The 27,012-nt window shown below is 39.9% G+C and overlaps 1 protein-coding gene across 2 annotated transcripts in view; it reads left to right on the top strand.

Moving 5' to 3' along the window:
- The window catches only part of SCAPER (S-phase cyclin A associated protein in the ER), a 180,549-nt gene that overhangs the window by 2,746 nt on the left and 150,791 nt on the right, over nucleotides 1-27,012 (top strand). For both annotated transcript variants that reach the window (XM_064456758.1, XM_064456759.1), the window contains exons 3-5: nucleotides 3,078-3,192; nucleotides 10,248-10,318; nucleotides 23,108-23,305. In XM_064456758.1, the coding sequence (XP_064312828.1) occupies nucleotides 3,078-3,192; nucleotides 10,248-10,318; nucleotides 23,108-23,305 (384 nt within the window). The remainder of the gene's footprint in view (nucleotides 1-3,077; nucleotides 3,193-10,247; nucleotides 10,319-23,107; nucleotides 23,306-27,012) is intronic.

Genomic DNA, 27,012 nt, shown 5'->3' with positions numbered 1-27,012 from the left:
AAATAGCTGAGGTTAGAGCTGAAGTTGTTTTCTTTGAGAGTGCCATAGATGAAACTGGTGGGCTTGTTTCCAGCAATGTATTTATACGTATATGACACCATTAAACCAGAAATCATCATAAAAGGTCTTTTAATATTCATAACCATGCAAAGAGCAGTACAGACTAAATCACAAAAATCTGCTATTTAGGCTAAACAAATTTGTAGTCACTCCTTTTGCTGAACAGATGATTGCATCTACAGCACTTTGAGGAAGGTACTACTTTGGCTTGTTAAGTAGCAAGTAGGAGGGATTCAGGCTGAGGGTGCGGTCAAAACCAATCATCAGTATCACTTCACTCATACAGAAGAGGGTATTAAGGTGTGCTCTTGTCTAGTCAAATGAAAAGACTGTGTTGATATCCACTCTGGCCTTTGGCATGAGAGTTTAGCTTCTCTGTGGCTGTATGTGTCATTATTGCTAACTGTCCTGTTAAGACCCGCTTTAAGGGTGTGGTGTTTTTATTTGACTGACCTCTAAGTTATGGACACTAGAATTTTCATGTTACAAAGTACTTGGAAATGTCATTTTGAGATATTTCTGCTTTCCTTTATAAGCCTTTCAGGCTTAAAAAAAATAATTGAAAAAGTCAGTTTGGTGTGGACTAATGCCAAGTTTTACACTCATGTGGGAGTAATGATCTCTAGAAACAAGGATGGGAAGCAACTGTCTTTGTGGGAGTTGTGCAGAAAGGAACCTAGAAGGTCATATGTGCATCGAGACAAGTTCTGCTTATGTATTAGGAAGAGCTGGCTCTGCTCTGACCAGGGGATGGGGACTTGGGGGTTGGACTAGTGCTGCAGAGGTCCCTTCCAGGCTTTGTTATTCTATGACTCTGTAAGTTGTGGTAATATATGTGTTATATGTGCTGAAAAGGTAATATCACATTGCAGAAAAAACGCCCCATGCATCATTTTGAGATGATTAAATTAGAGTATCATCTGTAAGATGTGAATAACCTGTCCATGGTGTTTAGCATTGAGAAAGTCTTCACTGAAGTATTTGCATATGCTTTTGGATGTTGTATTTCAAAGACGGATGTGAATCAGTTGGAGACAATCTGGAAGAGAAAACCGTAAGTGCTGAGAATCAGAAAACTTGAAATCTGAGATCTGGAAAATGTGAGAAGAAAGATTAAAGGAGTAGGGATGGTAAGCCTAGAAGATAGGAAAACCAGTGAAAGATGAAATGGAACATAATAGCATAAAAAATAATACTAAAGAAAAAATATTAGTGGTTTCCAAGTCCTCTGTGTACGGCAAGAATGAGTGGGCTTATGCTGTAGGAAAGCCATAGTTAAGTACTGCATAGATTGTGCCAAGTGAACACTGTCTGCTGGTGGAGGGTTTAAAAGAAAAGATGCAATAAAAGAAAACAGATTTATTTGATTACTTATTTCAGTTTGGCAGTTGGGGATGCCATAGATTAGCTTTACTTCCAGCAAAGGTGAGTGGTTGGGTCTTTTTTTGAAGATTTGAGAATAAATTAATGCAAAATGCAGTCTGAACATCCTTCTTTTGCTTTGTGAGAGACACAATGCAGAGGTGTTAAGTTAAAATTATTTGTCTGAAGTAAGCTATCATAAGTATTTATATTGGCAGTTTGTACAGTAATTTGAAGTGTTTTTAAAACAGTTATGTGACACTTGTGGATCTTGAACTCTTAGATTGATGATGGAAAGTGTACCATTAAGCAGCAAGAGATTAAAAGCTTAAACCAAACTTGATTCAGCAGAAATGGTCATTCTTACTATAAATTCCTAGTGAGACTCGGCAATTAATTATATAGAATGAGGATAGACTAGAACCAGTGTAGTACAGAGCCTGTTTTTTTTTAATTGTGCTTTGCTTGGGTGTCTTTGGACCAAAATATATAATTTGCTTCATTTATTTCATTAGGTTTTCCTGATGTTCGCTTATATAGCAATGCTATTTTTTCTTTGTTTTCATTGTATTACATGGTGATATCTCTAGGTAGGTCTGTGGAGCACTAGATGGCACACTGTGGCTTTGAAACAAGCAATTGAGGACATCTGGATGAGAGAAACTTAAGTTAAAAACTATTACATAAGCATTGAAGTAAAAGCAGTTTCTCGTTTGTATTACATTTCCTACCACCTCAATAAATTGTAGCTGCTCATCTGCTATATTAGTTTTTACTGTATTTTCAGTCTGTTCACGCCTAAAATAATATTCTGATTTATGTAACCTCTTTGTGGTTCAGCTTGTTGGTGTTTAAAGATAACTGGGTCAGCAGTTTTGTGCTATCATGGTACATTAATTTATCATTACAGTATATAGTTTGGCTTTTTTCAAATTATTTTATGAGGAATAACGTGATACACTGTAGAAGAGGCAAGATTTTGTCTAATTGACATCTGTCAGTTGATACAAATATGTTATATTTGGTTTCAAATGTCTTGTGATGGTGTATTTTGCGGTTGCAAAGAAATACATTTATTAGGCAAACAAAGTTCCTCCTCAGTGTCTCTTATTCTGTCTTTGAACAGCTGCAGCTTTCTGGTAATAACAGCTAACTATAGTTGCCAGGAAATACTTTCTAGGTTCTTATATTCTCAGTGAAAGAGAGGTGGGGTGTTTATACATGTTTCAGATGATTCTGATAAATCTTGTGCCTTTCTCCAGTCAGCTAACACATGAATTTTGGTCTCATGCAGCTTTTATCTTGAAAAATTAGTTCTAATTAACAGAAAGTAACTAAAACGTTTGCGAAGTCTACTGCGATGCTCTAGCAGCATTGAGAGTCAATTAAATAGAGGTTAAGAATGTGCGGTGTAGGCTTACCCATACTGAGGGCTGGGTGGTAACTCTCATGTCACGTTGATGAATCAGTCTGCTTGTCATGCAGAAAAACAGTTGTGAAAATGAATATGTATACCTCTTTTGGATGTTTGAGGAAAATTAACTACTTGTGCACCCCACTCTAGATGGTTTAACCATGTATTGGTTAAATTAGCATATCAAACAACAGATTTATATATATTATTTTTTCCCCGTCCCTGTATTTCTTGTGTTCAGGCTTCTTTCCAACGCTCTAATAGCCATGACAAAGTGAGGAAAATAGTTGCAGAAGAGGGACGTACAGCAAGGAACCTAATAGCGTGGAGTGTGCCACTGGAAAACAATGATGATGGTATGTATTCAAGAGTCTTCCACCAGCTTTTTCCACTTCTGTCCCTTTGTCCGCTGGAGTTGCTCGCCTGGAAACATGTTTCTTACATGTGATTTCTCTATAAAAAAATAAATGGTTATGTTTAGAGTACATAGTATAATTTTAAAGTTTTTTTCCAAAATGCACCCTGCAGTTGAGAGATCACTTTACAAAACCTCCATAGTGGCAGATTAAAAATGGTTTTAATTTGGTCTTAAAGCAACATCTAAGACTGTTCTGTCTTGCTGATATTATCAAGATACTTGAGTAATGTAATAATGTTATCTTAAAATATTGGACTTTGAAAAGTCTGTTAAAAACTAATCTCTTGTACCTTGAGAATTCACAATTGTAGGGATGGCTTAGAACCATCCAACAAATAGCTCTATGCTGTAAAACACACAAGTGTGGAAGTTTCTTTTAGTATCACTTCAGCCTGTGGTAAACAGCTGTGAAGAATCTTTAAGGAAGGGGATATGTGGGGACAGTTTTCCATAATGCAAGTCCTCAGAACAGTTTTGTTGGTGTTGTAATATTCTCTTGTGGTATGATGACTTCAGGAGCCAGGAATCGACTTCAATTTTTATACTGCTCAAGCTGTTCCAGATGTCAGAATGCTGTTTTCGAGGACTCCATCTCAAGTACTTTTGTAGCTCTCACATCCCTGTGGAGGTGCTGCTGCTTTTGAGACTTAGGAGGGAGTATCTAAAAGTAATTTTTTTTTCCTCTGGGGGTGGTTGAACACTGGAAAAAGTTGCCTAGAGAAACTGTGGGCAATCTTCATCCTTGGACATGCGCAAAACCTACCTGGACATCGTCCTGGGCAGCCTGCTCTAGCTGAGCCCGCTTTAAGCTAGGAGGTTGGACTAGATAGTCTCTAGAGGTTTTTTCCAGCCTCAGCTGTTCTGTGATTCTGCCAGTGGAAAAGATACTTCTATGAGTGGTTATGCTAAGTTACAAGATAATTAACCCTATGTCTGAAGTAAAGTTTGAGCCATGTTTGGCTTGCTTTAATCATTAAGGTGTATTTGTGACTTTTTTTTCTTTCTAAAGCTGAAAAGTCTAAAGTGACAGAAGACAATGAGGTGCATGAAAACCTGCTTAGATGTTTGTATGTGGATGTTTATATAGGTTTCATCAAGAAAATTACATTCAGTTCAGAATGCACAGCTGTATGTCTGTTGAACAATGACAAGCAGAATGACAGATAACTTACATTTATCAGCTCAACATCCTACCCCTAATTACAAATGTCCAAATTTACAGGCCTTGGTTTCTGGTTCTGACCCTTTCACTTTAGCATTGTCCCAGCTATCTTAGTACATTTTGTGTAGCAGCAGAAAAACATGTACTGTGATTTTTTTGTTAGCTACATGTAGGAGGAGAAAATGGAAATAATTTAAGACTTGAGCATAATCCGACCAATTAGAACGTGCACCTCCCAGCTTTGGATCACATGCAGCAGCTACTCAGTTTATTATCATGAATACGTGTGTTTGTAAGTGGGCCAGCTCTATCATCTTCTGGGAGCTTCATTTACATCTGTCTCCAGAAGGTGCATTTATCTATTTGCTAGTCTTACAGTTGCCTGCATGTTCTTGAGAATGTTAGTAGATCCAGTGATTGGACTACTCATGTATGTTATTTAAGCAGAATTAGAATTGGGACCTAAATTATTTACAGGTTCTGAATTGTGCTTTTGGGGAAGGTAGTATTCTGAATGAGTATGAATGAGTGCATGTAGCATATTTCTAACAGTATTTTTGAGCTACTTGTGAGCTGATTAAATTTCTGTTTAAAGAATCTGTTATTTTTTAATACTACCTTGCTTTTAATATTATTTTAGAAACTTTCAAGTAAGACTTTTTGCTGAAAAATGAATGAATGTGAGTTGTAGATGAACATTTTCTGCCAAAACATGAAGAATGAATGTAAAAGTGAATTTTTAGCCTTCATTAAATAGTTAGGTATGATAATTAAAATCTCAGTAGCTATATTAATTCCTTTCTTTTGCTTGTATTAACACTCATGTAATTTTAAACTTTTTGCCACTGGTGCTTTCTTCTGTTTAAAATTTCTTCATTAAATTGTAGGCTGACTTTTTTGCACATTACAAAGAATCAAGTGATAATTGCCTGATAGAAGATTTCCCTGTGGAAAGGAACTTGTGCCTAATGAAAGTCTGGCGGAGCCAGATCCTTTATCTCTTGACCCTTGTCTTGGCATAGCGGGTATATATGTTGGTGTCAGTGAGCTCTAATTCATTCTATGCTGATCTTTCAATATGTATTTTGTCTCTGAGGAATGATACGGCAATATTATGAATTAGGACAGCTCTAACTCATTCAGGGGTTGGGTAAATCAGGCCAAAGGTTCAGGTTGCCTGAGCAAATGCTGCAACTCTTCTGTACCAAGCAGAATTTTTGTCTTTGACAGTTCCTTCTGCTTGTAATGTTCAGAGGTATTGCTTTGGCAGTAACAGTGTCTGATTTAACATTTTATATTAGATGCTATTACTCATTGAGATGTCCCCCATCCCCCCCCGCAGAAACAGGGTATGGGCATTTGCTATTACTAGTGGTAGTGTTATAGAGGGTTGGTAGATTAAAATGCTGGATTCATTTTTTCAGTTTGTATCCTCTCTTCTTCTGTTTCCTTTAAAAATTGTGTGCTTGTGTCCTCCTTACCATTTAAGTTTTCCTCTGAAAGATTTGTGTATTTTATCTAGAGGGCATGGGTAAAAGAGCAATAATGAAAATAATTGCAATCAAAACTTTCTCATTCCTTAATGGAAATATATAGTTCCAGTCAATAAATATTTCCTTAAAAAGGAGAGAGATTTCTGTCATAGCAGGTGGCACGTCCGTTACATTTTTTTGGAGCAGGATGCACCCTTGTTATGTCAGATCTGAAATTCTAGTTATGAATACAGATCAGTGACATGAGAAAATCCGAAACATGGTGGCAATGGTCTAGAAGAGATAGACTGTTAATGCGTTTCAACTCTTGAAATGAAAATTCTCCTTCACAGAATTCATTAATATACAGCAGATTCTGTGGATAGCCTAATTAACAGTGCAGTTGACTTGTGTCCTAGGAGGAGAGTCTTATAAGTGTGAAAAATTCACTAGTCTGATATTCTCTCTCCAGATTTAGATTAGCATTCCAAACCTATGGCCACTAATTGCCTATTGCAATCGCTTAGATCTTGCCCAACTTGGAAAGCTGTGATCATTCTAATAGAGGATTTCAGAATTTTTTCCTTTGTAATTATTTTATATGCTTAGCATGAAATTTGAGGCACCGCATGCAGAGAAGCACCACGCAAGCATTTTATTACAAAATCTAAGCTGTGATATTAGTAACAGTTAAAACATTGCAGAGGCTAGACATTTAAATGTTAATAGAAGGTAAGGTACCTCTGGCGCTCTAAGAGGTGTGTCAAGAATTTGGCAAATCTTGTATTTGTAACTGTTCCCTTCTTATTTCCTATTTCCTTAAAATCGCTTGGGCTCTCACCATATGGAATTCATTTGTAGATTAAGTGTTTCAGGGTAAGGAAACATATTTTACTGGTTGAAATGTACCTGGCACACTTTGGGGAGCCTGCAGTATAATCTACTCCTTTAGCAAGAGCCCGATGGAGTAAACAGGTTCTGCAGTATGTGATGAAAGTCGTGAAACTTGGCTCTCTTTGGCCACATAAGGAAGTTGTAAGAGTAGTGACTGAAAACGTTACGTATAAGCCCTAGCAGCATTGCATCTGATTGTAACTGGCAGAATATAACATGAAAGGTAGGGTATTCTTCAAGGCTCATAGGTTTCAAACCTTGAATTTCACTGAAATGAATGGGAATCCAGTCTAGTGCTGGTAGTGAAATACAGAGCTATTATATTCTTGGTGAGGCAGTGACAGTGATTTGTAAAAGTAATTTTGTGCAAAATATATTGCTGTAATTCAATCTGGAGGTGGCAAAACATGGAGAATTTTGGTTATATCCATGCTTGAAGGCAGTAATTTCTCTAGATCCTTAGCATTGTACAGTTAGAAAAATCCTACCTACTACTGCTCTACTAACTTTTAAAAAGATGTGGTTTACCATAATATTAAAATGTCAATATGCTTCCTCAATTAAGGGGTCAGAAATAATCAGTCTCATCTGTCTGCTTCCTCCAGGCAGATGCCTCTGCCTTACTTTATATGAGGTTCAGGCAACCAGGTCTAACCCAAGCCTCATTTTTGCAAGTGTGTTTTAAGATGGATGAGTGTACCAGCTGGGCTAGTTAAGATAGATCCTGGAGTACAGACTGGTTATATGTAGCAGTGGTACTACAGTGTAGACTGACTGTCTTACAGCTTTTATAGATAACATGGAAGACGAGAGGTGACAGAGTAGATTACTGACACTGTGTATAAGAACTGGAGGAAAACAACAGAATGCTTACCCAGTTGCATCGTCAGATTCATTCAAGGAGATGAAGAGAAATACAATTGAAAACTGTTATGGTTCCTGCTGAAGGTCTCATGATGAACAGGTCAAAGGCACTGAAACAACATACACAGTTGATCTCTGCCATAGTGAGAACAGAAATGAGGGCTGCTAGTAATTACTAAATGTAAAGGTGATTCCCACATTTCTCATGTCGGTAAAACTATCTGATAGAGATGAGGGATGATTGTCAAGATAGTAAAAAGATAGATTTTGAAAATAGTTTATCAATGGCGCTTTTTTTGAGATACTAGCACCTTAGCTTTTTGTGACAGGAAGTCTTCACGCGTCATAAAATCTGTGGGCTTCATATTTAATTACCAGACAGAGAGGAAATGGACTTCGAGTGTAAAATACTACTACTGTAGCTCCCTGAACACTGCAAAACTTTGCTACTTCATGTATTTTACACTGGCGACTTAATAGCAAATGAGATTATAATCTTTGGTTGCTCTTGTTCTTTCATTAAAATTCAGTAAATTCCTAGCAGATAATGCCCTTCATATGTCACTGAGTTCCTGTGCATCTCATAGCAATGCTGGTGTTGTACAGCTACATACCAGTAGTCACTGAACATGCATGTAACAGCTGAGGAGTGCTCTTGTGTTCTCAGTGCTTGTGAATATAAAAGGACAAAAGCAGAAGGGAAGATATCCTCTAATAACCAGAGGTCTTTATTAGAAGAAAAAGACTAATAAAGCTCAGAAATGTGGCTGCTGCTGAAAGACAGAACTTTTTGGCCCATGTACCTTAAGAAAGAATTAGTCCCTGCCACACATCATTTGCTTCTAAGTTTGCAAAACCTGGTATTTACGTAAGTGTTGTTTTCTCAAAGTGTTTGCCTTATATAGAAGGTTCCTGAAAACTACCTTTTGTCTTTACTGGGGACTTGTTCAGACATTTCCCAGTTCTTAGATGATGAATTAATATTCTGTTTTTGTAGAATGTAAAGAGACTGCAACTTTTTTTTTGTTTGCCCTTTTTAAATTTTACCATACCCACATTTATTTGTAATCCTTTTCACTGTGCAAGTTCTGTATACCATTCCATTCAAAATCTTGTCTTTGCAGAATGTAAATCATCTCAGAAGAGAGACTTTGGGGATGGAAATACTGCAGTTATCATAATTCTGACATGGAACTTATCTGCAGTTTAAGATTTTTAGTGAATAGGAAATTTTTGTACATATGGTAGCTGGATCAACTTTTTTCCTGAATGCTAAATTGAGTTCAATATGTTAATTGGTACCTGTTTTGGCTAACATAGCATTTCAAAAATTAATTATCAAGCAAATTATTTTTCATTTCTTTTAAAATTGAAGGCCTTGTTCCCTGGAATAGCCAGTGATGCAAACCAGCTGTACAACTGCTTGATTAAGACAGGTTTACAGCTGCTTTACATAACCAGGGCAATGTAAAACAGCTGGACTGTGTTAGGGAACTTGGCCTAAGAACTGTTAAAAACTCAGCTGGACAATTTTGAAATTCAAGAATGATCTCCATGGTCTAGGAAGGAACTGTATTCAGCTAATGCATTTATTTGCTTGGCTTCATCCAGCTAAATAATCCTAAAACTTTTACTTAGATGTAATCTGTGCTAGAGAGTACTCTTGCCACAGTATTTTGTCTTACTTGCTTACATTTTTGGTAATTGGATCCTGTGTTTTTCATGTTATGCAAGTTGGATACTAAGTTGGAGGAATAAAACTTTTTAAAAAATTTTTTTTTAAATTCCACCCGAGCGAGTCTCAAAGATTAAACGCAAACATGTCCACGTAGGTCTAGGCTAACACAAATTTATCAGTGCAAAGAGAACTCTTAAGCGGTTAAGAAACTTCCACCACCACAGCACTGAGGCCTGAAATCACCCTTTCTGACTGGGGGAATTGAAACTGATTTTAGAAGGATAGTTGCCAAAGTCACTTCATCCAAGGAGTGGAGGGAGACAGGTATGTTTGAGAAGGCACTTCAGATCTTAAGGGGACTGATGCATGCTCTGTGAATGTTTTTCTCTCTTCCTTTGGCTACCTAAATGTAGGTGAACTAAATCCAGTCCAAAGTTGTGTTTTTCCCTATCTTTCTTGGCAGAAAATATGTAAATCTACTGGTAGGTTGTTTGAACAGTTGTTCAACCTAAATTCTTTCTTTTGTTTTTCCTAAGAAAATTTCCTAGTTTTAATTCTGTTTAATCAGATACTACAGTAATTCAAGAGCAGGTTTTTTAATATATATAGAAAACTAATATTGTATTTGACATGTAGATTGTAAAGATATGATTTTCAGAGGCACTGGGAACTTAAAGGTAGGTTAACTTTGTTGAATGAAGCCTGTAATTCTTGCCTTGCTTTGTAATTTTTTTTCCTGTGTGTTTTCTGGCACTATCTACATTCTGAACTGTGGAACAGGTATTTGGAATATACTGTTTCTCAAACCTCTTAACTCATAACTTGTGCCTATATCAGTGCATGGCAAAATGGTAAATGTGTGTTTTAGAATGCTCTGTAATTAAAATTGTTATTGTTGAGTAAAACAATTGCTTCTCCCACAGGAAAATCAAAATGGCAGGCTGGTGTAAAAACAAAGAGGGCCACTCAGGGAGCACACAAGACTGCAAAACAGGTATCTACTAATTTTTTGTTTTGGTTATGACACAATATACAACGTAAAAATGTTTTGTGATATCACTGATACATTATTGGCTGAGTAATACATATAAAGCTGTACACACATTTGTATTTTTAAAGCATACAAGTTTCAAAGTCAAGAATTCAGAAGTTAAAAATGCCGGAATACAGGTTGTCTTTCTCAGCTTCTACTTTTGTAATTTCCTAACCTCTGGATGCACGATTTCTTGGCATTAAAGTTATTTTAAGGCGGGGTGCTGTTCAACAATAAAATGATACATGTTATTCTTCCTACAAGGATGCTACCTTTCTGCTCAATTTCTATGTTAAGGAAATGCTTTATTTCCTGACCTCATGTGTTAATGGCTGGAGAATTTTGGTTTAAAAATTTTAATATATCCTATTTTGGAAAAATTAGTCCAGGTGAGTAAAATTTCTGAGAGTTATGACTGGAAAGCAAGTCCAAATGAGAAGTGTCAAGAAGAAACTGCTCATGTTTTTATCCATGTGAGTGACAATCTTTACTGCATTAATAAAGTAATACCTCAGTTTTTCCTCGTCTTTAATAATTTTAACGGTTGCTTTTCTTTGATTAATGGATTTAGCTATTAGTATGGTATTAGCCATTTCGTATTTTGAGACAGTCAGTCAGATTTTGATAATATGGTATATGGAAGGTGTTCTTTTTTTGAAAAAAAATTGAAAAATGTTCTGCTTTCATAGGGATGTATTTGCATCTTTAAAACATAGGCACGATATTTTCCTGATTTTAGTTTAGCAGCTATTAAGCTTGTATTCTCTCTTCATGTACTAGTATATTACAACCACTGTGTATCTGGGTTCTTTTGTTCTGTGAAGGTGGAATTTTAGTGCTGTATTTGGGGCTCGCTGTAAGGGTTTACTAGCAGAACCTTTTGAGTAAGAGTAATGTGCTACATAGTTTGGGTTCTGTCTATTTTAGTTACTTGGGATTATGTAAATAGTGAGTTTTCAGGAGAATAATTGATTGTTATTCAGTAGCTCTGTGTGGGAATGCTATGCTAAAACTATATTGAAGAAACATAATGCATTCCTAGTGGGTACAATTAAGGTTTAAAATGGCCTGCTGAGTGTCTGTGCATCTTGGCACTTCAATTTGGCATTCAGCACCTTCATTTCTGTTGCATTTGAGACACTGGATACTGCTGCAAATTGGTGGCTCTTTTGTTACCTTTGTTGAGGCTTCAGTTTTCATTTCCCTTTACATATAAATGGGCCGCTAATCTCAAGAAAATAAATTTACAAGACCTCTTTCATATGATCTTATCATCCTCATCTTTCTCCCAGTAGGGTGCTGGCAAATCTACATTCAATAAATTTTGGCATGCTGAGAATAAATATACACTTCATGCTTTCCAGAACTCCAAGGCAGTTACTGAAACGACTATTTTTTTTGAGTGTGGGGAGAGATTCAGTTTTAACATCACTTCAGTCATCCACACTGACTTACTTGAGATGGAAGAAGGAATATTCCCATGTTTCCAAACTTGAAAGGCACAAAAACTTTTCTGCAGTTAAAGGTTTGAGCTATCAATACAAGTGAGGTAATATGAACTAGCCCCTCTGAATCTTTGCAGTTCTTGGATGGGTTTTGTTGTTCTAGTGAGTGTTGCTGTACGCTTCTGTGGGAGAACTTATCTTGGGCTGCATATCTCCGGGACACAGGGCTCTACCCACCCTGGGGACAGTGATGCACAGACATCAATATGATGGATACAAAATGTCCATTTATTAAACTGCGTCACACGCTTATATAGCTCTCGCGCTTCCTGTTCCTGCCACTCCTATGGGGAGGAGTCTATCTTTCCGTCACAGCCCGTGATCTTCTGGTCGCCAATCCCTGTCTATTCCCCTACAAGTGGGGACAAGCTTCAGTGTAGGCCTGCTAGATTGTGTCTATATATGTTATCATCACACTTTGGGTAAACATGCATATTATTTGAAGGGTGGGCAGGAGGGCAAGGCAAGCTGTTTTTTGGTGTGTTTGTAAACACTGTGATTTTTTTTTGTTGTTGTTGTTGTTGTTTTGTAATATGTGACAGTCTGCAAAGTTATTGACAATACACTTACCCAAAAATTTAATCCATGTTCAAAGACTAGGGGATCTGAGGTAGCTTAGAAGACTCAAAGAACTTATATCCAATTAAGAATGATGCATAGAAGTTTGCAGGATTGGAGCTTTAGAACTCTGCTCAGAAAAGCTTAATTCTGTATCCTTGTGTCTTGTCAGTGGAAAGACGATTATGCATGAACTACTAACCAAAGTGAAAAATCTGCTAAGAGTTTGTTGGAGGCACTAGGCACAGGATGTAGGTGGAGTTTATGTGGCTTGGGTATAGCTCAATCTTGGTGAAGGTGTGGGATTGTTGCCTTACCTTTCTTCAGACTGCACTGTTAGAGATATTTTGTCCTGTGCTCATGTGTTCCCTCTGAATTCCAGAGAGATTGAGAGATTATAATCTCTGGAAATTGAGTTTCACTGTTGCATCACACCCAACCTGAGCATGGCACTAAAAAATATGATCTGGTCAAAACTACATACTTCTAATAAATACTGTTTAATTAAAACTTAATTCCAGGAAAGGTGAATAAGAATAATAAAGCTATACCTGTATGTTGGCACAGAAACTACAGTCTTGAAAAGTCTGTACCTAATCCAGCATTTGTTGCTTTTCACAGTGAAAGGTTAGTTTGATTCATTAGAAACTTTACTTAAAATGCTTACAGATAAAGATTGTGCTGAACAATATACAGATTAATTCAGAAATCGTGGAAATTTTTTGGTGCTTGCATGAAACATCTGTACAGAATATAGCAGTCTATATAAAATATTAGTAGTATCTTTATATTAAAAGTAGTCTTTGCAGCTGTTCAATTTAAGCGAGTACTGGCTTTCATTTCAGTAAAGTTGATGCCAGTCAAACTTGATTAAGTTTGAAAATAGCTTGCTGAGTTTGATCTTTTCTCATGTAATTTCTGGAGACTGGCATGCCAAACATGGGACACGATTTGGCGGCTTCTCTGAAAAATGACTTCTGTTTCCTTGAGTGGCAGATACCAGGCTGTGACAAATTCAAAGCACAGTGTTAGAACTGACTTGTATCAGGAACTTAAAATTTTACGTCTGTTAATGAACCACCAGCTTAATGCTTACCTGCTTGTGTGATCGTGTTTACAAGAAATTTGATAGTTTAGGGGTTTGCATCCTTTCAAAGATGTTCTACTGGAGTATGAGTAACTGTAAATGTTGCTTAGGTTTTACTTAGACACTGGAAAGCTGCCTACAGGGGTGATAATGGAACTGCTACAACTTAGAGTAGTTAACACTGTTCAACATGCTGTTTTCCTAAGTAAAATATGGCTGACATAGAAGAAAGATAAGTGGACGCCAAATATACTAGATGGATAACATTTATTGCTAAATATCAAAACACATCGCATGACACTCTCTTAAAGGTACACTTTCAAATGTATCTTTCAAATAGTGGAATTTATGCATGGTTCCCATTCCAAAACAACTGATCCTTTCTATAAAAAATACTAGGTGAATGAGTATAAACCTAATCACTTCACTGAGGTCACATTTTATAAATACAGGCAGCAAAAGGTTTTAATATAGCTATTTATGTTTCTTTGGTTAAGGTTGTGGCATTATAAACTATTTTAGAAGAGCTGTACATTAGCCAGTATAAGCTTTGCTTTAAAGCTTTATATATAAAGACTCAGCTAGGGAAAATTTTTTCTCCAAGCTATTCTTTAAGAGGTGACTTTTACGTCATAGAAGAAAAAATATTAAATACTCTGACATATGAAACCTGTCTGAAATTCCTGTTCATTGGTTGTGTATAACATGCATCTTTCCTGAACGTCTCTCATGTATATGTTAGCTGGGGTTCGTCTGGAGTACACTTAAAGCATTTTGAGATGTATGTAAGGCTAGCAGAGATGTTAGTTTGATTGTAGTAAACCAGGTTCCTATTCTTCCCCTTCTTACAGAAAAATTACAATCTGAAGGCAAATGCAGGTGAGAGCATAACTATTTTGACAGTCCTGTGTCTACCTCCCTAATTGCAAAGTGGAATTTGCTGTGTTTAATGCCATGTGGTACAGGTAGTCAGAGCGCTGAGGGGAATAAGCAGGCTGGAACCCAGAGGCCACTGAAGAAAACAGAACTCTGGAATTTACTGAGAAGTTTGGCCGTTTCTATCTTCGTGCCAGGGTTCAGCTCTCTTGTAATGGGAAGCTCTGTTTATGGTGTAAATTTATCAAACAAGGCCCCTAAAATCTAGAGGAAAAAGGCATTTATATTCCTAAGTACAGCGAAGGAAAAATCATTTGGTTATTGCTTACCTTCCCATTCTGTAATTGAAATATGAGAAATTTACATGTTCATTTACATGTTTCCTAAACATGCAGGGAACTTTTTGTAGCTTAGGCACAATTTGTAGGAATTCAAAAGGAATCCACAAAACCCCAAAGATTCTCTTAAGGAGAATGTACAAAGTCTAGAGAAATTTTTCCTCAATCTTTGGGTCTCTATTCTATGTATTTAATTCTAAAAATATAGTTCTTCCTTAAAAGTATGTTCATTGATAAGTCCATCCAAAACTATGCTACAGTCCTGGTTATCTTATGTTGCCTGTGATCTAAAATAACTATAAGAATTCTCTTTCTCCAAGTATAAACTTACTTGCCATTAAACTCATCTTTTGGCACAAAGGAATAATGTTTCCCTGCTTTCTACATAGGAGACAAAAAGGCTTGAATCCCAGTCAATTGTTCTGCTATTTACAGTATTTCTAATTAGTGATTAGATACTTTAAACTGTGTACTGGCTTGTGCAATGTTGCAAAAGCAGGGTTTTTAGAATGAAATTTTGCAATAATCCCTACAAGTGTTCTCCAGTAAGAACTGATTTTCTGGAGATCTGCGCAACTGTGGACCAATGTGTGAAGACTTCATTAAAGGTGCTATTAAAATGGATGCATTAATGGAAAAAAAATCAAAACCAAAACCAAAAACCAGACTATTGTAGCTAAGACCTCCATCACAAAATGGCACACTGTTGGGTGTCACTTTGGGTTTACTGGAGTTGCTTAGTCCACCTGACTGCTGTGGAATGCAGAAGCTTATAGAAGTCTGGCATGGTAACAGGATTTTTGTTTGTTTGTTGTCAGAAATAATTTCAGGTTTAATAAGGACAGTGTCATGGGGCCAAAGGCTGATTTGGTATTTTCAGGCAAACAAGCATGCTTCAGAATCCTTTGGAATATCCTGTGCAGATGAGTAACAGTGCATCTTTGTCAGGGAGGCATAACCCCATATGAGTGACTAAGCTGCACGCACAAGGTCAACAGATACATAACACTGAGGTGGCATAACAGTACTTCCACATAGGTACGTAATGATTCCTGCCTGTGCCAGCATTTGTGAAGACAGCTGGATGTTCTCCCTCTGCTCCCATTGCATTTAGCATATTGGCAGTTCTGTGCATCTGTGCAGCATAGTAGTACTATATCAATTAGCCTGCATATGAACACTAAAAATCAAACAGCAGATTTGTTGTAGTTAAAGCTATTCAATTACAACTTAAAACAGCATGAGGACACTTCCAAACTTGATATAAGTAGGAGCAACTCGATTCACTGGCACAGTACTTCCATTGGGTTGACTTCAGCTTGCAATGTTAAAAATAGGGCAAGTGGAAATCTTAGTATAAGTACTCCTCTAATTTGTGAAAGCTTTCTTTAGTAACTAATGCAGTGCTTGCTAGCATGTCTGCTGCAGTGTAGCTGTAACATATTGATCAAACAGCTAGCCGCATCAGTTTTTCACTAGTATTAATGCTTTTATATGGGAATGAGGGTTTAAAAACTATAAAGTTGTATGTAATGTCTTGGTAGTAGACTTTAACTTTGGAATATTGCTGGTGTGATTATTGGTAAAATGTTATTTTCATCTCTGGATGCACATACTTGTCCGAATGTCGTGGATTAGCCGGCAGCTCAGCCGCACACAGTTGCTTGCTCACTCCCCCACTGGTGGGATGGGGGAGAGAATCAGAAGGGTAACGCTCGTGGGTTAAGAATAGTTTAATAATTAAAATTAAAAGAAACAACAACAAAAATGCAATGGAAAGGAGAACAACAAGAGGAGTGAAACCTGGGGAGGAGGAAGGGGGGGGAATGAACCACCAGTGAAACAAACCGCACGCAACGCAGCCGCTCACCGCCTGCCGACCCGATGCCGCGCCTTCCCAGAGCTGCAAACTGCCCCCCCTTAATATACTGGTCATGGTGTCACATGGTATGGAATGAACATGTCATTGGCCAGCCGAGGTCAGCCGCCCCTGCCATGGCCCCGCCCCTCCCAGCCCCACCAAGATGACAGAGCGTGGGAAGCTGGAAAGGTAGCTGACCCCCACAGGCACTACAGTGAAGAGAACTAACCCCTTCTCAGCCAAAACCAGCACATTCCATACCATTTACACCATGCCCAGGTCCCATACCATCCAATACAACCTTACCAACCACCACCCCTCCCCTTCCCATCCTTTAACATAATACACAGACATCGTTCCCTTAGTTTATGGGCCTTCCCTGTAAAGTGTCCATTAAGTGTCCATTGAGTTCACCCAGTCCATGACTCTGGGCTCCATCTGTCGTATCAGTCTTTCAGGGTGGGAGAGGTGGTGTGTGTGGCGTTGGGTTGCTGCATACCGAGTCAGTCATCGTTCCATCACTGCTGCACTTTGCTTGTTTCACAGTTTATCTTCCATGGGTTGGGAGGCTCGTACTCTGATATCATTGATACAACACAGAGGTGACACACAATATTATATAGCAGTTCGCATTGTGCTATTCAGTTCATTGACTGTTTTTGCCCAAAATCAAATCCCCTTGAGGCGCACATCGGATTTCTCCATCCTCCCGCATCACCCACCAAGTGCACCCAGGTCCTCAGGCAAAAGCAATCCCGCAAATGGGTTTGCCTTTGCCTGAGGCAGGAAGAAGCCAGACTGTGTTCCCCAGCATACTTTTTGCGTGCACTACAGGGACTTTGTCCCCTTCTACAGTATGTAGGATTTCTGACTGGGCAGGGCCAGCTCGATTGGCAGATCCCCTTGTGTTGACTAACCAGGTGGCTTTTGCTAAACGTGTATCCCAGTGCTTGAATGTTCCACCCTCCATCGCTCTCAGTGTAGTTTTTAACAGTCCATTGTACCATTCAGTTTTCCCAGAGGCTCGTGTGATAGGGGATGTGATACACCCACTCAATACCATGCTCTTTGGCCCAGGTGTCTATGAGGTTATTTTGGAAATGAGTCCCGTTGTCTGACTCGATTCTCTCTGGGGTGCCATGTCGCCACAGGGCTTGTTGTTCGAGACCCAGGATAGTGTTCCGGGCAGTGGCATGGGGGACAGGAAATGCTTCCAGCCAGCCGGTCGTTGTTGCTACCATTGTAAGCACATGGCGCTTGCCTTGGTGGGTTTGTGGGAGTGTGATATAGTCAATTTGCCAGGCCTCCCCATATTTATATTTCAGCCATCGTCCCCCGTACCACAGAGGCTTTACCTGCTTCGCTTGCTTGATTGCAGTGCACGTTTCACATTCGTGGATAGCCTGTGCAATAGCGTCCGTGGTCAAGCCCACCCCTTGGTCACAAGCCCACCTGTATGTTGCATCTCTCCCTTGATGGCCTGAGGTGTCATGGGCCCATCGAGCTAGAAATAGTTCACCCTTATGTTGCCAGTCCAGATCCACCTCAGCCACTTCAATCTTGGCAGCCTGATCTACCTGCTGGTTGTTCTGATGTTCTTCAGTGGCCCGACTCTTGGGGACATGAGCATCCGCATGATGTACCTTTACAACCAGGTTCTCTACCTGGGCAGCATATCTTGCCACAATGTGGCGGCCCAGATGGGTTTGCCTCTACGCTGCCAGTTGCTGCTTCCACTGCTGTAACCAGCCCCACAGGGCATTTGCCACCATCCAGGAGTCAGTACAGAGATAGAGCACTGGCCACTTTTCCCATTCAGCGATGTCTAAGGCCAGCTGGGTGGCCTTTACCTCTGCAAACTGGCTCAATTCACCTTCTCCTTCAGCAGGTTCTGCTACTTGTCGTGTAGGACTCCATACAGCAGCCTTCCATCTCCAGTGCTTTCCGACAAGGTGCCAGGACCCATCAGTGAACAGGGCATATTGCTTCTCATTTTCTGGCACTTCGTTATAGAGTGGGGCTTCTTCAGCATGTGTCTCCTCCTCCTCTGGTGATATTCCAAAGTCTTTGCCTTCTGGCCAGTCCATAATCAATTCCAAGATTCCTGGGCAACTGGGGTTTCCTACTCGAGCCCGCTGGGTGATCAGTGCAACCCATTTACTCCATGTAGCATCAGTTGCATGGTGTGTAGAGGGGATGTTTCCTTTGAACATCCAGCCCAGCACTGGCAGTCGGGGTGCCAGGAGCAACTGTGCCTCAGTACCAAGCACTTCTGAGGCAGCTCGAACCCATTCATATGCTGCCAATATCTCTTCTTCAGTTGGAGTCTAGCGGGCTTTGGACCCTCTGTATCCCCGACTCCAAAACTCTAGGGGTTGACCTCTGGTCTCCCCATGTGCTTTCTGCCAGAGGCTCCAGGTAGGGCCATTCTCCCCGGCTGCAGTGTAGAGCACATTTTTTACATCCTGTCCTGCCCGGACTGGCCCAAGGGCTACTGCATGAACTATTTCCTGTTTAATCTGTTCAAAGGCTTGTCATTGCTCAGGGCCCCATCTGAAATCATTCTTTTTCTGGGTCACTTGATGGAGGGGGCTTACGGTCAGACTGTAATTTGGAATATGCATTCTCCAAAAACCCACAACGCCCAAGCAAGCTTGTGTTTCCTTTTGCTAGTTGGTGGAGACATGGCTGCTATTTTGTTGATCACATCCATTGGGATCTGACGACGTCCGTCTTGCCATTTGATTCCTAAGAACTGGATCTCTTGCGCGGGTCCCTTCACCTTACTTTGTTTCATGGCAAAACCAGCTTTCAGAAGGATTTGGACTATTTTCTCTCCTTTCTCAAAAACTTCTTCCGCTGTGTTGCCCCACACGATGATGTCATCACTGTACTGAAGGTGTTCTGGAGCTTCTCCGTGTTCCAGTACAGTCTGAATCAGTCCATGGCAAATGGTACGACTGTGTTTCCACCCCTGGGGCAGTCGATTCCAGGTGTACTGGACACCCTTCCAAGTGAAAGCAAACTGTGGCCTGCACTCTGCTGCCAGAGGGATTGAGAAGAATGCATTAGCGATATCAGTTGTGGCATACCACTTGGCTGCCTTTGACACCAGTTCATATTGAAGTTCTAGCATGTCTGGCACAGCAGCACTCAACGGTGGAGTGACTTCATTCAGGCCATGATAGTCTACTGTTAGCCTCCACTCTCCATTAGACGGAATTCCGCACTGGCCATATGGGACTGTTAAAGGGTGAGTGGGTCTTACTGATGACTCCTTGGCTCCTCAGTTGGTGAATGAGCTCATGGATGGGGATCAGAGAGTCTCGGTTGGTGCGATATTGCTGCCGATGCACTGTTGTGGTGGTGATCGGCACCTGTTGTTCTTTGACCTTCAGCAACCCCACAACAGAAGGGTCCTTTGAGAGGCCGGGCAAGGTAGACAGCTGTTTCATTTCCTCTGTCTCCAAGGCAGCTACACCAAAAGCCCACCTGTACCCTTTTGGGTCCTTGAAATAGCCTCTCCTGAGGCAGTCTATGCCAAGGATGCACGGAGCCTCTGGGCCAGTCACAATGGGGTGCTTCTGCCACTCAATCCCGGTTAGGCTCACTTCGGCCTCCAATACAGTTAGCTCTTGGGATGCCCCTGTCACTCCAGGGATACCGATGGGTTCTGCCCCTATATAGTTTGATGGCATTAAGGCGCACTGTGCACCAGTGTCCACTAAAGCTTTATACTCCTGTGGGTCGGACGTGCCAGGCCATCGGATCCACACAGTCCAGTAAGCCCAGTTATCCCTTTCCTCCACCTGGCTCGAGGCAGGGCCCCTCTAGTCTTGATCATGGCAGTCACAACTCACTTCTGTGAGTGTGAATCAAGCATCTCTCTATTACGCTTAGAAATAAAATCTGCACTTCTACTCCTCTGTCTGGGGACTTGCTCACTGGAAATTGGAGCAGCAGCTTTCCTGGAAGAGCCTCCCTGAGTGATTGTTCTTCCTTGCAGTTCACGTACTCGTGCCTCTAGGGTCGAGGCAGGCTTGCCATCCCACCTCCTCATGTCCTCTCTGTGGTCACCCAGGTAGAACCACAGGGTGGCCCGTGGTGTGTATCCTCTCCTTTGAGCCAAAGGACACTTATTCCTAACAGCTGAGACACTACTCTGTAGAGGTGGGGAGCAGGACATATCTTCTTTGAGTTGCTGGACCTCTCGGGATAGTTTCTCCACAGCAGAGACTAGACAGGAAGAGATATTTGTTTCGTAATCCCGGAGTCTATCAATCACCTCCGCCACTGTTGGTGTCTCGTCCCCTTTCCAGGACATCACTGCCAACGAGTCTGCATGCGAACATGGCGCGCTCTGTACAAACTTCCGCCACATGGGTCGTGTGTACTCGGCTTCATCTGGATCTTTGGATGACCGTTGATCGTCCAGGTCACCATAAATCACCTCAAGCACAGCTAATTTCCTTAGATACTGGATGCCTTTCTCCATGGTTGTCCATTTTCCTGGGTGATATGTAACATCTTCTTTAAAGGGATACCGTTCCTTCACTCCGGACAGGAGTCGCCTCCAGAGGCTGAGGGCTTGTGTTCTTTTTTCCAATTGCTTTGTCAACGCCCCTGTCCCCAGATAGGGATCCCAGTTGTTTGGCTTCTTTTCCCTCTAATTCCAGGCTACTGGCCCCATTATCCCAGCATCGGAGCAGCCAGGTGACAATGTGCTCCCCTGAACGACGGCTGAAATCTTTTCGCGTATCTCGCAACTCGCTCAAGGACAGGGATCGGGTGGCCTCTATTTCATTTATGACTTCTTCCTCCTGTCCCCGTGACGGCCCTGCTTTTTCATCATCCCGTTCTAAACAAGTTGACGTCCGCTTCCAAGATTTTGTCTTGTGCATGAGGGTGACTGATACTGGCACGGGTTGATTCTCTGAGCCAGCTCCAGTACTTGTCGTGGGGGTTTGAGTGGCCGCAGTGCCTGTCACTTTGCCTTTCAATCCGGAGACGTTCTCTTCCCCTTGGGAGCAGTGAGTACTGCTGAGCAGGGCTCGGTACGCATGGGCCAGGCCCCAGCACATTGCAGTTATCTGTGTCTCTCTGGAGTTCCCAGCATAACAGCTTATTTTCTCCAAATCTTCTGCTAGTTTTTCAGGATTCTGCACTTGTTCAGGGTGAAATGCCAAAACACTGGGGGTGCCCACTGCCCTAGGTATTTGCCCATGCTATCCCACATGCCCTGCCAGTCTATCAAGCCTTGGGGCAGATTTCTGGGTGATATTCTTAAGTTGCTTAGTCAGAACCAAAACAACATGCCCAAAAACTAACAATAAGTGCACCTTAACCACCCAAGGATGTTCAAGACACAAAAGGTTTGTTGTGACAGAGGCGGAGACATCATAGAACAAAGTTGCAGAGATACCATTCTGTATTTCCTCCGTATTAGATCTCTCCGAGGAGGAGGTATAATTGCTAATCGCCTCAACAAGGTGGTAGCCAAAGTACAGTAACCGTTTCAGCAAAAACCTCAAATACCAGATAAAGCTGAAAACCAGTGATTGCATAACAGATCTCGTAGGCAAAACGTTACTAATCACAGCAGAACACAGCAGACTAAACAAACCAACACCAATCTTTAACACCAACTGCAAAAAGGGCAACGTGGTGCTGTGACCAGCAGCTGTTATTATCTCCAACCCTTGAGCCCCATGTTGGGTGCCAAAAAGACTGTCATAGTTTAGCTGGCAGCTCAGCCCCACACAGGCGCTCGCTCACTCCCCCACCGGTAGATGGGGGAGAGAATCAGAAGGGTAACGCTTGTGGGTTGAGATAAGAGCAGTTTAATAATTAAAATTAAAAGAAACAACAACAAAAATGCAGTGGAAAGGAAAACAACGAGAGGCACAAAACCCGGGGGCGGGGAACGAACCACCGAAACAAACCACACACAACACAGCCACTCACCACCCAACACCGCCCCTCCCCGAGATGCAACTGCCCCCCCTTAATATACTGGTCATGGTGTCACATGGTATGGAATGAACATGCCATTGGCCAGTTGGGGTCAGCTGTCCTGGCCGTGGCCCTGCCCCTCCCAGCCTCCTGCTGAGGCGGCAGAGCGCTGGAAGCTGGAAAGGTAGCATACCCCCGCCACGGTGAGGGGAATTAACCCCTTCTTAGCCAAAACCAGCACACAGAATAAGTATTAGAGGATATGTAATTAGAAAATTTAAATTTTGGATGTGTGAAGGGACAGAATACCTTGTACTGTCGTGCAGTGTCAATGTTGCGTTATAAATGTTAAAGAAGCAGAATCTAGTTCTGCATAGCTGCTACATATATTTAAGATGAGAAAGCTTGTTCTTTAAAAAACTCAAGTGAGTGGAGTGGTGTAGTGGTCCTCAGTGAAAAATTTTTTGTTTACAAATGTTTGAATATGTTGAAAAAAATGTATGTTGCATAGAAGCCCAACCCCTTACTGTACTTCAGTTTGTTTTCCTTTTCCATTGTATCTTGTTTTTTCAGAGTACTACCATAGACTGTAAGTTAACATCAGCAGTAGCTGGAGATAAAAACTTTGACAAAAGCCCAACAAAAACAAGACAGCCTCGAAAAGTTGATCTGCGAGCTCGATACTGGGCATTTCTTTTTGACAATCTCAGACGGGCAGTTGATGAAATCTACGTTACCTGTGAATCAGATCAGAGTGTAGTAGAATGCAAGGTAAGTCTTCAGCTGTTCTTTGCCCGTTGTTACATGGCTCTTAGCATGTTTTTTTATACTTTACAAAAAAGCCAAATGACAAATTAGGGCTTCAGAAACATGTTACTTTTTGATCTGTATGTAGTGAAGGCTTGTAAATAGGAAAACTGATGGCATATTTATTCAGATTTTTTTCCTGTAACATTCGTTACTGTAGGTGGCACTGTTGCGATTCAGCCGTTTTCACATTTGTTTGCTTCCTGTTAAGTGGCTTAATTATACATTGCTCCCTTTTTGCAGTAATAGTTATCACTCTTAATTCTCTTTGTGGTGTTAAGAAAGTGATTGGTGGGCAAGCATAAACAATGTCTGGTTGGGATGCCACTGTAAGGCGCGCTTCCTAATTCCGAATAACCTGTGTTTGTAATAGCTTGTGCATCTGTTTTACTTTTTATAATTTTCCCATAGATATGTAGAAAGACAATTGTTATTTAATAAAAATTACTCGTTCTTTAAAATGGAATTTATCGCAAGCATTAAGAGAAGCCAGAAGGATACATTATAAAAGAAATGTTAAAGTCACTGCTTCTGTTTTCATATTAAACATTGCTGGAAACTCAACACATTCTGGAAACGATTATGTAATCACTGTAAAAAAATTATTTACATCAATTTAAGTATACTTTTTTCTTATCATATGCATCTAGTTCTCTGCTGTAATCAGCCACAGGCAAATTGACTTTGAGATTAGCATACAAATACATTTCATTGAAAGCAGGTTTGGAAACTGAACAGTAGCTAGAGGCTTCTAACTCACTGGTTGGTTAAACACAATTTAACATTTTGTTACTGAACTGTCCTCCTGCTCAGGAAACTTCCCTGGAGAATTTTTTGGCTTAAGAAAATCAGCCAGCCTTGCATTCTAATTAGATTACTGTTTTAAACTTTTGTGACTGAAAGAACAGAAGTGTATTTGTATCATTATCACATTTTTGGGGTTAGATATCATTCAGCATTTTAATCATGCTACTTGATCTGTTCTACATAACCAAAGTGAAAAGTCTTCATGTCTTCATTTTAGTAGAGGCTTGACAATGATGTATGTGTCTGTGTGTTTCAGATTACTTGTTTGCAAAACAGGGTTGGGAAAAACCAAAAATGAGTAAACAAGGGAGTTCAATGTCATGTGTTGTAAAACTTATGTAATGTTCATGTTGCATTTACCTTTTAAAAGATCTTTTTTTCTCAGCACAAAAAAGTGCCTTACCTGAGTAGCTGGAATATGTTTGCACTATGGCCTTTCTTTTGTGAGATTTTCTTTAAAGGTGACCATTAAATGATGATTACTCTTCTGATAAATTACTAAAGTTTCTGTTAATTAAGCTGTGAAGTATAGAACTGTTGAGTCTTGCAAATTATTTTTACTAATAAGGTTTCACTTTTATAAATTCTGTTGATTGTCATTATTTTTGGGTCATTATTGTTGACAGACACAGTCCAGTTTCTACCAGAGGTGAAGCTGTCAATGTGTTCTAGCTAATCACTTACAGTAGAATATCTTAACTGCTGTTTGTTGAACTAAGTGCTTTACCTAACTCTTAATAGTCATACAGCATTTTTGGTACTACGTTCATAAGCTTCAACTAGGGAGTCATCAAACTTATCAGTAGCATGGAGGTATGTTTTAATTTTGGGTGGTATATTAGTAATAACAAGCAACTTGTGGAAACCGTGACTCTTCCTCACATCTGATCCTGAAAAGCTAGTGCTTGCTGGCCTCCATCAGCTGAAATATCATATCTAAGCACAGCTTTCATATTATGGAATATATAGAAAGTGTGTACTGTAGTAACTCAACCTTTTAGGAGTTCATAAATTGAAATAATGATCTAGACTCAGAGTTCAGCTGGTAAACGGTATTTGAAAAGCACTCATGTGACATTGTTTCATATAGCTTGGTAGAAGTCCTATGTCCTGCCTTAAAAATAACCTAACTCAGTTTTCAGTTTGATCATTACAATTTGTCTCATTGCAGACTGCCTCAGTTCAGGTAAATGATCATCATTTGCTTATCCAACACTTACCTGTTTTATTGCCTTGGCTTGATAGTCCTATAGACATTGCTATTGTGGTGCTCCCAAGCACCAAGTTTCATACTTTGTATTGACTGCTCTGATCGTGCTGGTCAGATCTTGCAAGATCTCTGGTTGTGCCTTTTCTTGCTACTTGAAAATGTTAAAGCAGTGAACAGAATCTCTGTTCTCCGTTTTGTGTCAGCTTGGGTGTCCACTGTTCCAGGAAAGATGGCTGTAGCAAGGTTCTGCATGTTATTCCAGGGATGGCTCCAACCACTTGAATGTGCAGGATTGGGAGGATGCAAAGTGATATGTCTCCAAATGAGGCTTATGTGACTAGTGGCTTAATGTGAGGCATATATGAATTCTGTGTGGGCTAATGAGGTATCTCCCTAATTCTGCTGTCATCGATAGGATACCTATAATGCAGATGTGGCATGACAAAATATGTTAAGCTTCATTGGCAGGAAAATAACATCTATAGTGCGTATAATCCTTTTCTTAGACTTTTGGACTTAAGAGGCCAGGTATAATGCAGTTATACTATGTGTCTTGTCTGTCCTTGTATATCCATGATTTTCTGTCATCCCCGCCATAACTTCTAATACAAGAAGACCAATTAACATTAATTTAGTCATTATAGATTTCATGATAGTAGTTGACTAGCTTGGAAGAAGACATCCTGTTAAAGTTCACATTGCAGAAAAAGCTGCCACTTGGTCTTTATTGGACACCAGGGAATTCTGAGAGGGAACAAGAGAAGATAAATGCACCACCTAAGAGAAGAGGGATTGGGTGCGTGGTTGTGCTTTTGTTTTGTTGGGGGTTTTTTAGGCTTTTTTTTTTTTTTTTTAAGTTAATTGAAGTGCATGTCATTATGTCATTTCTGGCACCAGAGAAACCAGTAAGGAGATCATGGGAAAATAGGCTCCACTATATCCACAGTTTGCAGAACCACGTAGGCATTTTTTACTTCATGGTTTGTTGTGGGGTGTTTTGTTTTGTTGGTTGTTTTGTTTTTTTTTTCTTTGGGCAGGAGTTGTTCAGCTAATTCTTATGCCTTTTTCATTTTCATGTGTGGCAGTACTGGTCTTCTGTATATTTTAATTTTAAGATTAAAATTCCATTTATAATAAACTTTTACTAAAGCTCATTCTAAAAATGAGAATGAATTAGCTTAATTTTTGTGCTGTTTTTTGTAAACTTTTAGTACTATATAGAAAAGTTTCTAATGGTTAAAATGTTGCAAGGGATACCAACAGACACATCATCTCAGTTGAAAATGAATTAATGTATTTCTGCCGTACCTGAAGAATTGGGATGATTTTGGTAAATGAGAATTTCATATTGCCACATTTTTCTGTTTACTTTCCAAACTCATTTGACAGAATATCTTGGTAGTTCTTTTCATAAAGTACCGCTTTTATTGTTACTACTAGACATATGTAAGCAACAATATTAAATAAGGAACCAAAAAGTTTACACTGTTAACCTTCTTTTTTTTAGTGGGGTTTCATTTTTATTAAGATAAGTACATGTTATCAAAAACTTCCTTAATGTCAACTTTTTAAGTGACATCTCCTCAAACTTATGTTTGGTCAAATGGGCATGCACTGTTCTATTTAAACATTTTAGTTGTATAAAGATTGTTTT

This window comes from Phalacrocorax carbo, chromosome 7 (genome assembly GCF_963921805.1).
Source record: "Phalacrocorax carbo chromosome 7, bPhaCar2.1, whole genome shotgun sequence".
NCBI lineage: Eukaryota > Metazoa > Chordata > Aves > Suliformes > Phalacrocoracidae > Phalacrocorax > Phalacrocorax carbo.
Note: the sequence above shows the minus strand (reverse complement) of the source record. Positions and strands in the feature narration are given on the sequence as shown.